At 38.9% G+C, this 12,583-nt stretch overlaps 1 protein-coding gene across 1 annotated transcript; it reads left to right on the plus strand.

Annotated features, from left to right (window-relative positions):
- The first annotated feature begins 545 nt into the window (after positions 1 to 545).
- Positions 546 to 11,721, plus strand: LOC139976437 (uncharacterized). Its single transcript, XM_071985160.1, has 9 exons — positions 546 to 1,192; positions 2,093 to 2,219; positions 3,026 to 3,131; positions 4,129 to 4,355; positions 5,040 to 5,170; positions 5,808 to 5,991; positions 6,466 to 6,741; positions 8,522 to 8,754; positions 10,907 to 11,721. Exons 1-9 carry the CDS (start codon positions 851 to 853, stop codon positions 11,165 to 11,167), a joined length of 1,887 nt encoding a protein of 628 aa, XP_071841261.1. The 5' UTR covers positions 546 to 850; the 3' UTR covers positions 11,168 to 11,721.
- Positions 11,722 to 12,583: the final 862 nt, after the last annotated feature.

A 12,583-nucleotide genomic window follows, 5' to 3' on the forward strand; every position in this document is an offset into this window, starting at 1 on the left:
AATATAACTCAGTCGGGAAAAATTAGAACCTTTCAAATATGCATATCGCAGACTTGAGGTGATGCTACATCAAATGGGCAGGAAATTTGTTTAACTGTGAGTACAATGGGTTGATTCACAATTGACGAAAACCTATGCATCTCATACATATAGCTAAACACCTACACGGTAATAATACGAAATATTGAAGGTACCATGACTGGCTAACGTGTCATCTATCCAGTGAATGGTGTATATAGAGGTTGCGTTTAAACGCTATGTCTTTGTAATTACAACGACATAGAGACCACGTTATACTCTGAAGATTAACTGTGTAAATCTTTATGGGGATATTGTATAAGGTATATACTGCCGTATAATAACGAACCAATTGATTCTTGAATATTAAAAGCCTTAAGTTTCGGTGACAGGGAGTTATACATCTAAATCCTTTGGTGCAATGAAGGAGAGGGGGGGGGGGGGTATTTTAACACACCTGGACATCCCACAACCTCCTAACTGTACACCTACTACACAGAAAGTCAATAATTCACGACTCTTTAAGACGACAGTTTCTTTTCTAAAATATTGATTTTCATCATAACCTGTGAAAACAATTATCGATCAAGGAGCCCACGATTTATACAGGGTCCCGTGCATTTGTGTTCTACAATGAACCTTCCGTTATGTTATGTTGGCATTTAACTGCAAGCGTATGTTGGATTCAAGTTGTTCACTGGATGTCATGACGAACTAGATCGTTGAACTGTCCAGTACATGAAAGGAACATTTCTCATAAAAACCAAAAAAAGAAGTAAAAGATCTCTTGGATCGATCACAAAGGTACTGTCTTTAATATCAACTGGCAACTATGGGGTTAAAGTTAGCTTTGTTTGTGCTATTATCGTTGTGCTACTCCTTAGTCTCATCGAAAGTACTCTGTGAACTAGATAAGAGCGACCTTTCGAGAGCACAATTCTATGGACAGTTGAATACATCTATGCAATACCCCGTATTGGAGTATCAGAATATTACGATTTACGATTGCGCGCGTTCTTGTCGGCAGGAAGTGACGTGTTTGTCGTACAGTTATTCTTCATATTCGGAGGAGTGCCAGTTATTTGAGTTCGACAGCGAGACAACTCCGGAATATTTGACGGAGAGGGGAGGATATACTTATTACGATATGGTCAACAGATGGACAAACCACCGTGTAAGTATACAAAACAACACAAGTATAACATGGAACGTTTCTTTTGCGTTTAAGGTCCGGGGATCCCCCTCCAATAGACACCGCTCGAGGGGGGGGGGGGCTTACATTCAGCTGGGGAAGATATTAGATCACTGCTGCATGTGTAGCGTCCTTTTCAACCACACACAACAAAAATCGAAAGTATCTAGTAGCAGAAATGTTAGATTTGGGGCAAATTATAGACCTCATAGAACTTGTGGTCTAAGTAAGCCTTAGAATACACCATTTGAATTATAAATGCTTAATTGTTCTCTGGGAAAGGAACTACAGATCCTTCCCTCCCCCCCCCCCCCCAATTTTACATGGCAAGGAAAAATCCTTCATTCGATTCTGGTGCTTCCATAATTGTGCAACCACCACATAAGTCAGTCGGTTGATTTCAGAATTACGCCAATAGTTATCATTTCAAAATACCTTTCACATTAGATTTATCTAAACTACTTTTTATATCGGGATTGGACCACTTAAAGAAAACTGCAAGCTTATTTAACAGTTTGCGATGTAAAATAATGAATTGTTTTAATAATATTTAAATGCCTTGAAATAGCAGACCTAATGTGTGTGAATCTGATGAAAAAATGAACTATTTATTTCACACAACCAGCTGTATAGCGTGTATTGTTTATGGCTCACGGTATGCATGCTATACGATTTGTTAACACAGTTAGATGCCGAAAGATAAATATTTCGAAACAGTTTAATATTTTGCCAAATGAAGGCAAACTCTCATCACATTGCATATTCAAACAAATGTCAAACTTTTTTTTCTGATTTATACCAAATTTCAGCTTTACTATTTTTTTTAACGTTGATACGCATGCATGGTAACAGATGTACTTTTTGTCTGTCTATATACTGCAGGATTACACTAGGGCTTGTAAGTCCAACAAAAAATGCTTAAACGGCGGCTCATGCCTCAATGATTGCTCAGCTAGCGGATTCTACTGCGTGTGTGCCGAGGGCTACAGGGGAGAATTTTGTGAAAGTGGTAGGTATATATAGTGTAGGCCTATATTGATTTCACGTTAGGATAACACGTCTTTTCATACGCAGCTCTAATTTAGTATCAAAATTTCACTACACTTTGTCCGTTTGCTTGCCCGATATGTGTCATTTGTGGAATGTTGGAATGATTGGCAAAACAATATGAATCATGGCATCAGAAACTAACAAAATTTAGGTTCCCTCCGCACCCCACCCCCACCCACCCCACCCCCACCCCACCCCCTAGAAACAAATTCTTCTCTTCTTCTCCATGCATGTGATGCGATCTGCTTGGGATGTGACGTCACAGCTCAACTGCCCATGTGATCGTTTACAAGATTTAAAGGCATTGAAGGCTTGCCCCAAACCACGTGTCGCCCTTTGAAAAAAAGTTAACTTTCCGTTGCTTGCAAGTGAAGTTTTCTACTTGTTGCTACAAAATGCAGACAGCACTGAAACGTGATACCTTGTCATCTTTATCTGGACCTGAGATGTCCAGCGCTGCTATGTACACTGTGTTGTGGGTATTGACCGCAGCTGTATGTATTGACTGTACACTAGTGTCTGGTTACCGACGGTAGCAAGCTGTGTATGTATTTTTTTTGGGATCGATGGTGGTGTCTAACACTTCTGTTACACCTCATTCGAAACTAGGTCAGATTACCGGTATCAGACGTTTCTTTGTGCGCGAGTCTTCACTCCCTTTAAATACGACTTCGCTGCATTGTTGTAGAAAAGTTGAATAAGGAATTGTTAACACGTTTCAGACACATTTGTTTTCTTCTTCTTCTTTTTTACCCATTTTCTTAGCATACGAACACGACGTCATATGGGTTGATTCATTCTTGGTGCCATCCTCACGTGGTACAACTGCGTTCACTTTTAACAACAGGCTTTACATCGCCGTGGGTGGATTGTGAGTATATGGACCATGAAAAACGGTGTCCAAAAGTGTGTTTGAATTGTGTATAATGAGCCGACAGATAAGATGAAACAACGGTACTGAACGGTTGTTTCTTAGATATTTTTGTGCTACAAAATCTCTAAGAGATGCCATCTCTATATGTTCTCTATATGTTCACGCCGCACTGAGTGTGGCGTGAACATATAGTCTGGGATCGTCATAGCTGGCAGAATGCTTGTTAAAACAGTACAGTATGTAGTGTTACATGACGTACAAGTCGAAAATAGCCATTCACGGTATAGTATAACTTTTATACGAGTTGAACCTATATCTAATGCCGATGAATAGTAAAAAGCTAAGATTAATATTTGTGGTCCCTTTAAAATTGAAAAATATTCCCAAATATGTTACATTGTTTGATAAGAGCATGTGTAAACAATTCAAGTTGGGTTCTTCACCCCCCCCCCTCCCCTTATTTTCAGTTTCGGTGTAAGAGGACAAGGGTTGAGGGTGGATCAAGTTGTTTGGTTTTATTTTCACAGTCTCTATCTTTGGTGACTTTCCTTAAAACGGCTAGTATACCTTGCTTCTTCGGTTTGTTCTTAGAAAATATTTTTCGTTTCGCCTACAGGGGGTAGTCTACAGCTGCTAGAATGCGTTTAAACGCACTATATGTATTGTCACATGACGCAACTCCCCCCCCCCCCAAAAAAAAAATAATAATAATAATAATAATAAATACAATTGCGTGGCAGATCTCATTCCAAAATTTGGTTATATGACCACTATGAGGTCATCCCTCTTACTCACTAAGTTTGGAGAACATTAGCCTTGCATTTTAAATTGACCGCTTGACCTTTGGCATTTTGTGTTAAAACCGATCTAAACATTCATAAAGTTGATTCAAACAGTCATTGTATATACTTACTTATGGCTACGAAACTTTCAGGTCTTTTCTCGTTGGCATGTACATAATAGCCATTAGAAAAGTTTCATTTTTTTCACACAGTTACGATTCAAATCCATCCAGCGTCGAAGCCCCAACTTCTATCTACAGATACAACGAAGACGAAGATAAGTTTGAACTTTTCCAAGAGCTGACAAATACAGAAATAACACTTAAACTATCTAACTTTGTCCTTTCTGGGAAGCAGTATCTATTTGTATCAACTTACCAGGTGTTCGGTGGATCTAAGATCACAAACTCATCCCTGTTTGTGTATCAAAATGCAACAGGTTGGTAAACATGCTATTTTTTAAATAAATTCTATTTGCAGTTACTATATAGGCGTAGGTACATGTATAGGAGGGGTAGAAGGGCCGTTGCAACATGCCTTCCAACGTGGGGGACAGGAGCAAAGTACGTTTAAAACTAGGTACGGATGGACCTTTTGTATATTAGCAATAGAAATACCCTACAATAAAGTGTTCAGTTTTAGTTTCCAATACTTCATGATGCGTCTAATCTTCGGTTTGTTTTCGACAACAAAAAAATTAAACTTCTGACAGGAATAGTCAAATCTCGATGCAACAATAAAATTCGTGCATGCAGCATAGTAAAAGTAGAAATTTGGCCACCGTAGCATTTACACACCTGCACCCCCCCCCCCCCTTCACCTTTTGATAGTTCCCCGCAGCATTGCAAAAAAAAGGAAGCTCTAACACGCAAGTATAGGTGGCGGCATTTATGGATATCTTGTAAAGTGAGAGGGCAGTGGGTGGCTAGTTTCGACAGAACACCAAAATTTGTCTCAAAATAGTATTGCGTCACTCGGTGAAATCATCAATGAAAGCCAGCAATACACGCGCGCGAAGCGTGCTTAACATTTTTCTACCGTATCATAAATATTCTTATGATCACGTTTTTTTTTCTTTTATTTGATAAAATATTACGTGACTTGTTTTAATGTTTTTTTTTAGATTCGTTTGAGATACACCAGACCTTTGCGACATATGGTATATGGGGTGCGTATACCAAAAGAACAACGGCCGGAGACTTTTTTATGTTTCTTGCTTATCACTATGGCGACAATTATGACGAAACCTCTGAGGTAAGGTCACATTGAATTTACAAATGATTATGTTTACTTTGATGTAATACGTGATTGTATAGACAAAAACCTCTGAATACATTTTCACGTAGGAGACGCGGGGGGGGGGGGGGTCGAGGCCAATCTACATACTGCAAACTTGACAGCTTAGTTGTGTACAGTAATGACGGGAACATTACCACATTACCGCAGCGTTGCTCCCTAGACAATAATAACAACGTAAAAGTTGTTCGTATTCATTATTATGAAGTTAGTTTAAAAGTACTGTTCAATTTAGGTATTTTGTATTTCTTAATAAATTACTGTGTCTCCATTTCTGCCTATATACACAACTAAAGACAAAATCTGTCATTTTGTATGTATGTATGTGTGTTTGTATGTAAGTATTTATTTTAGATCCTCCTACAAGCAGGAACTCGCGAAGGAGCCTCATTGGCTTATCAAAGCCGCAAGCTGACCGAAGTCAGTCTCTTACATTCATATTTAACGTCCATGATTATGAATTGTTAATTGTCGACAGCTCTGTTACTGGACGACATGCATACATTAATCTGGGAGTGACTCGAACCGGGGACCTTATGATTGAAAGGCACCGGCGTTAACCACTGAGCTAACACGTTGTCTCCTTCTTTGGCAGATCTTCAAATGGTGTCCACGTTTCGAGAAGTTCTTCAAAGTCCAGGGTATTTCAACATACGGTGCTTGCTCATCGTCCATGTTTGAAATGAATGGAGAGGTTTACCTGGCTGTGCCATTTTACCGGAGTACTAGTGCAAGTTTCAACGTTTACAGCCAAGTGTGGAAACAATCGACAACTTACGGTCAGTAATCGCGATGTATAAATATCAATATTCTTCGATTTTCCGGTTTTGATTGATACCCGGTGTTATTTATGATTATATGGTACAGGATTTCAAAGACGGAGACGGAGACGGAGAGGGGGAGGGGGAGGTGAGGGGAGGTGAGGGGGGATGGGGAGGGGAGGAGGATTCTATATTTTCCCGACTGACTTATGCAAGGCATGAATATTTATGGCAGAAAAAGAGGTGGATGGAGGATTTCAGAAAGGAGGGGGCGTGGCCTTGGGTTGTTGAAGCCGACTCCCATGTATAGGTGTTTTGATGAGCAAGTTAATGAATTGCTGTTGTGTGTATGTGGGCGCGCGTGTGTGTGAAAGACGAGGGGTATATAGGCCTATACATCGGTGTAGGAATGGTCTAATTCCTACCCGACTGAAAGTAGAAAAAAACCGACAGAACCATATCACCCGACTGACGAATTTACTCTTCTTTCAGATAGTTACATGGGTTGCTACAAAGATGACTCAACACGTGCGCTGTCGGGACCCAGCTACAGTGATTCTTCTGGGATGACTATTCAGACATGTGTTGATTATTGTAGGGAGTTAGACTACCCCTTCGCCGGGTTGCAATCCGCGTCACAATGCTTCTGTGGGGATGACAACTATTCTGTGTATGATCTGACATCCGATTCAGAATGTACCAGTCAATGCACAGGAAACAGTGGCCAATATTGTGGAGGGTCCTGGAGAAATTCAGTTTACTCAGTGTGTAAGTATATGTACTTCACGTCTTGCAATGGTATATTATCTCAATGTGTGTTTGCCCAATGTTAACTTCGACTTTTCCAGCTTTTTGTCCCTAAAAGCTCAGTGAGAATAATACCGTTCTATGCAATTTTCATATTAATAATCATTATTTGTATTGAGTTATCTGTCGTTAAACGTTTTGAGCTGAAACAAATTCGCCAGATTTTTTAACGAGTCCGTAGATTCTACAAAATTAATTCAAAAATTTGCAAGCCCCGCCCAACAGATCATGCGCCAATCAAATCTGTCTGTTTTGTTTACGATCGTTAGGCCTGTGTGCTAGCCTGTGTTAGGTCCATTCTCTTGAATAGTACCTATCTTTCTCCCGGACTGTCCCGGTCCTACGATGTAGCTTGCGCCGGAAATTGTGTCATTTCCTTCCATTGCAAGGAATAAACAGGTGTTTTCAGACGTTTCCTCCTTGAAATTGGGTCCAAAAAAGTGGACGATACGAGTATATATAGGTTACATTTGTGTAATGAACATATGCTGATATGGGCGGTCGCAGTGATTTTACGATCAATCGTTCGCACCATAAGGGCAACAGAAAATAAATTTCTTTCTTTCGATTGCGACAGCTTTTCTCCATTAAACCCACCTGGTCAGAGTGCAGAGAGAATAAGAAACACTGAATCTGCTTCGGAAGTTTGTTTTTTCAAAATTCATCAACAAACACACATTGAGACTTTAACACTTTATCTTTCATGCATGGTGTGTTCCGATATAAACCAGGCCCACAAATGTGGCACTATTCAAAGGTGTAATATTATCTCTACCTTGGCCCTCTGATAATTGGCAAAGATCACGGGGCCCTCATTATATGTCTACCCATTTTCTCGTTCTACACATAGTCCTTAAAGGCATTGAAGACTCGCCCCAAAACAGCGTGCCGCCATCTTTAAAAACTTAACTTTCCGTTGCTTGCGAGTGAAGTTTTTCTCTTGTCGCTAAATGCAGACAGTAATGAAACGTGATACCTTGTTATCTTTAGCTGGACCTGAGATGTCCATCGCTGTATTGATTGTACACTGTGCTGTGGGTATTGACCGCAGCTGTATGTACTGACTGTACACTAGTGTCTAATTACCCAGGGTAATAAGCTGTGAGTGTATTTTCTGGGATCGACGGTGGTGTCTATAACAGTTCTGTTACATCTCATTCGAAACTAGGTCAGATTACCAGCATTAGACGTTTCTTTTTTTGCACCAGTCTTCACAACCTTTAATTCAAATGTAATTGGTTACGTTAATGATGCTGAATTGTAATATCATGCATTGGCATACATTGTATGGGATGACTGTAATGTATTTAAAGTGATGTGTATACAAGATTATGCCTATATGATGAAACGTTAATGACCGGTAGCCTATATATGATTACATGACGAAATCTGGATGAAATGACGAAACCATTGTTAGTGTACAATTCTGTCAGAATATGAGAACAAATTTGCAAGTCCTTTTCGTTACTTTACTTTGATGAGAGTGAAAATTCACAACCTGATGAACCCATGCATAGTCTAAGCCGTAGCTTTCATGCATTCCGAGGATCGATGCCGAGGTCTGAGGTCGTTGCTGAGTCATTATAGAAGGCCCTGGGTCGTGGTCCGAAAAGTTTACGGACTGCTGCCCTAAGTAATGTGTCCAGGTTGTAAAGAACGCACGCACTATCATTGACTTTTACAAGAATAGATATCAGCAGTATGCATGACTAACGTGAGCTCGGTTATTATCACTTTATAGCACCATCCTGGAGTTTACTTCAAGACCTGCCCGACACCAATTTGGCTGGATCCACCGGCGCTGTCCATTTCAACCATTCCGGTGTAGACTACTTGGTGATGGTGCAACACCACGACTCAATCACCTGCACCCACGATACGATCATTTTCGCTTGGAATTCAGATACGGAAGAGTTTGAGGTCCATCAAAGGCTCTCTGTTTCATACTGCCCAATCGATGCTGTAGTTTTCAAGGTAATGGAACTTTTCTATACATTATAGTCAATGTATGTTATAATGTATATAGCAAGACACTTGAAGGTCATATGTTGTGTGCCTTATGTCTTTCGTTCTTTCCTTCTTCATCAGAGGTTCTGTATTTAGCTTATCTCCACTGATCTCGATAGTTTAAATCAAGGGCGTAGGAACCGGGGGGCTGGGGGCGCCAGCCCCCCCCCAGTGAAAAATATGGAGGGGCGGAAGTATCATTCCGCCCCCCCCCCCCCGCTTCGCAAGTCAGAAAACCCCTTTTTCATTTCCAAATGAGAAAAAAATCTCATTTGGAGCACCAAATTGCATCTAAGGCCAGGTGAAATGCAAAATTATATACAAAATGGAGTGGGTTGGTTGAAGTGTGCTATATTGCACCAAATTGCATCTGAGGCCACCTGGAAATGCCAAAAAAATCCAAAGGGGAAGGGGTGTCCCCCTCCACTCCCCTTAAGACCCCTCCCCCAGGCCGGCCATCAGTCTTCATCCCCCCCCCCCCACTCAAAAGTACCTTCCTATGCTACTGGTTTAAATGCAAAGACGTAAATGGTGATAGCTTTGGTGTTTCTGTTTTCTGATAGCATCGCAATGGTTGGGAAAGAATAGTCAAAAGTCTTATAACTTGATAGTATAACAAATTATAAAATCTAAGATTGCGGATAGGCGTAATACTAAAGTTATAAGTAACGATACCTAATGAGACGCTTTCAGAGCGTGAATGCACGTTTTGAGAGTTGATCAGAATGGCCACTTATAGAGAGGAGGGAAGTCACTCTTTGATAAGAGTGGCTACATTTCAATTTTTAGTTCTGCAAAGAGTGAATGCTTTTACTCTTTTAAGAGTTAAAGTTGCTAGAATTCAATCTTAAGGGGAAGACTGAATCCACTCCACTAAAGAAAAGTGATTATTATAAACACTTATATGATTATGGTTAAGATATTATGATCACTCCCTAAGAATGAATTTTTTCTTGGAATTGATAGAATATCACTAGGTCCCGCTACATACAATTATATTATCATTTCCATTACCGACTCTAATGTAGCAGTTATGTTAGATATTATAATTTGCTACGATCTTTAAACTTTAGACTTTTCAGAATCATTTTCAACCAGTGCGATGTTATACGAGAGAATATAGGCTAGCCGCTAGTAACATTTGAATATATTAGCAAAATCAACAACAGAAAAATGACATGACAACTGATGTTCAATACAAAGTGAACTATATATATGCAGCCCTTATAATTTTCAACGACTTTTATAAGCGAGTTGGAAAGAATCCTCATTCGGGACAGCCTTTGCCCTTTACTCAAGATCTATTTATGGCATTATATTTGACCATATCTGGTTTTATTGAACCTTCATGGCCTTGCACATATAAACCCTGCAGATCATTATCACTAAGTTAATCCATATAAAGTCAGATTAATTTAATTATTAAAGTGTGTTTTATAGATGGAACATAAAAAGTTGTCACGTCTTATTGTCCAACTGGCTTTGTCCTCAGTCTCAAACGGGTATCTTACATTATGAATCTGACCTCGTGAACTTGGTGATATCAATTATATTTATATTACACAATGTCCTATCAAATATTTTGGGACATGGGCGTTACCACTGGTTCACAATCGTGGCAATTCTTGTTCAAAATAAAAGGTATCCTTGTGTTGAGTATTTTCGAAGAAAAGTCACCTTAGAAATAGAATAGAAGCCTGCAGGGTCACGAAAACCAAATGACATAGTTGATCCACTCCCCTATAGTCGCCTTATATTGAAAACTTGTACAGGGTTATAGTGCAAATCAAAAGGTTAGGCGTATAATCTCTGATCGTGATACTAAACGTATAGGATTCCGTTTTTTATTCTTCCTTATACAGAGGACTATCTGTCTGTTCAGCTTCAATTTTAAATATTAATTAAAAAATGTCTTTAAAATTTAAACCTCACTCAGTCTGCTTGTAATATGTTTTCTTAGTTTATTTCAATTGCAACATTTTAAAGCCGTTGGCACTAACGAATGTTTATCTATATGCATATTTCCCTCATATATTAATTATTACCATCGACATTGTGTGCATATTAATATAGCTTGTTTTTTTGGTGTTTTTTTTTTCTTGCTTTACCATTTTTACAGAGGGGTGGAAGAGTTATAATGGTGACCAGCAACCTACGACAAAATCCGAGCGTAACATCTACGGACGAATACCAAATTTCCAACACCTTTTACATCATGGAAGGTTCAAAGTTCGTTGCTTACAGGACCGTGGAAGGCATAGACAATTGGGATTGGCAGACCTACGAACGAAATAATGACCTTTACTTGGTACAGTCTTCTCGTCACAACACTGAAGGAACGTATTCAAACACCACACTTAATATCTACAAATGGATCTGAAAATGAGGCGGCGATGAATAATTCATTAATTGTCTGGTGGTTTGAGGACAAACGCCCAAATGATAATTTATCGAGGGAGTTATATTGTAAATTAATTTGCATATGCATATGTAAATTACTAGCAAAATGATATTATCCTGGGCGCCCAATGATATGTGAATTCTCGTTCTGTTTACGGGTTAAGGAAAGGTTTATAGTTTTCTTGTCTTGTTTGATCTAGTTTTATATTTTTTATGATTCATGTGATATGTATTTCCAGATTATCCTCCAAGTTCAGTTCAATTAAAATCACTTCGAGTTAAGTTATTTCTTAGTTTTAAGTAAAAGATCTTTCCATAATTTGATTATTATATTGTCTTCGATTTAATGAAACGGACACCGATTGGTTGATACATAAACATTGTAAATTAGTAAACAATATATTAAATTTTGTTTAATTATTTCGATTGTTTCAAGGGAGGCTTTCAGCTTGAGAGAGTCAATATCTTAAACGACGCTGCCAAAGACTAAATCAACACCGTATATTCCGTAAAGCTTCAGTTCGATATAATAAATTACATCGACAATTCGTCCCTTTATATATCATTTTCAATATCCTCATCAATCTCATGCACCCTCCCGTCCAATCCCGCATTCACTTGAGCGACGTCTCTGCATTTTGATGATGTTATGTAAACAGTACGAAGAAGATTGTCAAGCCGGTAACTCGTCAATGCAATGTCCTTTCTACGCTTCCGTACTCACGTGATGCCGCACCCAGTGTGTAATGATATGTAATTAAGTTTAGCGCCCTCAATTGCAACAATTATAATATCTTGCTGGTGCTCTGAATTATCTGTTACACAGTGTAGGCTAACGTCAACGTAGTTAGGGGCGTTATACGTTCTCCAAGCTCATGAAGTAGCAGTATACATACAATGTATATAAACAATGTAAAATAGTCTGAAATCTCATCACAAGTCTTGTAGTAAAGCCTGCAACAGTTAATTTGTTACTTCAAGATTCAAGATTAATTTTTCTACTTTCATGAAGAGAAGAAAAATGAGATCTCATTTCAATTTCTAAGCTTGCTCTTTGTCTCATATTGTTATCTCTCGAGAGATAACAATATGAGACAAAGAGCAAGCTTAGAAATTGAAACATAACACATATGTGTGTATATCTATCTCTATATATCAATCAGACCTTTAGGCGACGTTTCATCTAATAATTAAAGCACTTACGGGCACATTTGACTTAGGGCGACATACATGGGCCTATATTTTCGCCCTAAGTTCTGCCTTTAAATTTGGAACGATAGAGTTATACATTCTGCAAATATTGTAAGAAGGGAGCGGAAAAGGATGGGATGAGAAATGTTTGTAAAAACGTAGATAACACAGGGTGCATTAAAGATATGCATTCTGATATAGAATG

Source organism: Apostichopus japonicus, chromosome 11, assembly GCF_037975245.1.
Source record: "Apostichopus japonicus isolate 1M-3 chromosome 11, ASM3797524v1, whole genome shotgun sequence".
Classification (NCBI taxonomy): Eukaryota; Metazoa; Echinodermata; class Holothuroidea; order Aspidochirotida; family Stichopodidae; genus Apostichopus; species Apostichopus japonicus.

Coding starts and splice junctions, on each gene's coding strand:
- LOC139976437 (XM_071985160.1), top strand. CDS start 851: ATGGGGTTAAAGTTAGCTTTGTTTGTGCTATTATCGTTGTGCTACTCC. Junction 4,356..5,039: donor TGTGTATCAAAATGCAACAG/GTTGGTAAACAT, acceptor GTTTTTTTTTAG/ATTCGTTTGAGATACACCAG. Junction 5,171..5,807: donor ATTATGACGAAACCTCTGAG/GTAAGGTCACAT, acceptor CTTCTTTGGCAG/ATCTTCAAATGGTGTCCACG.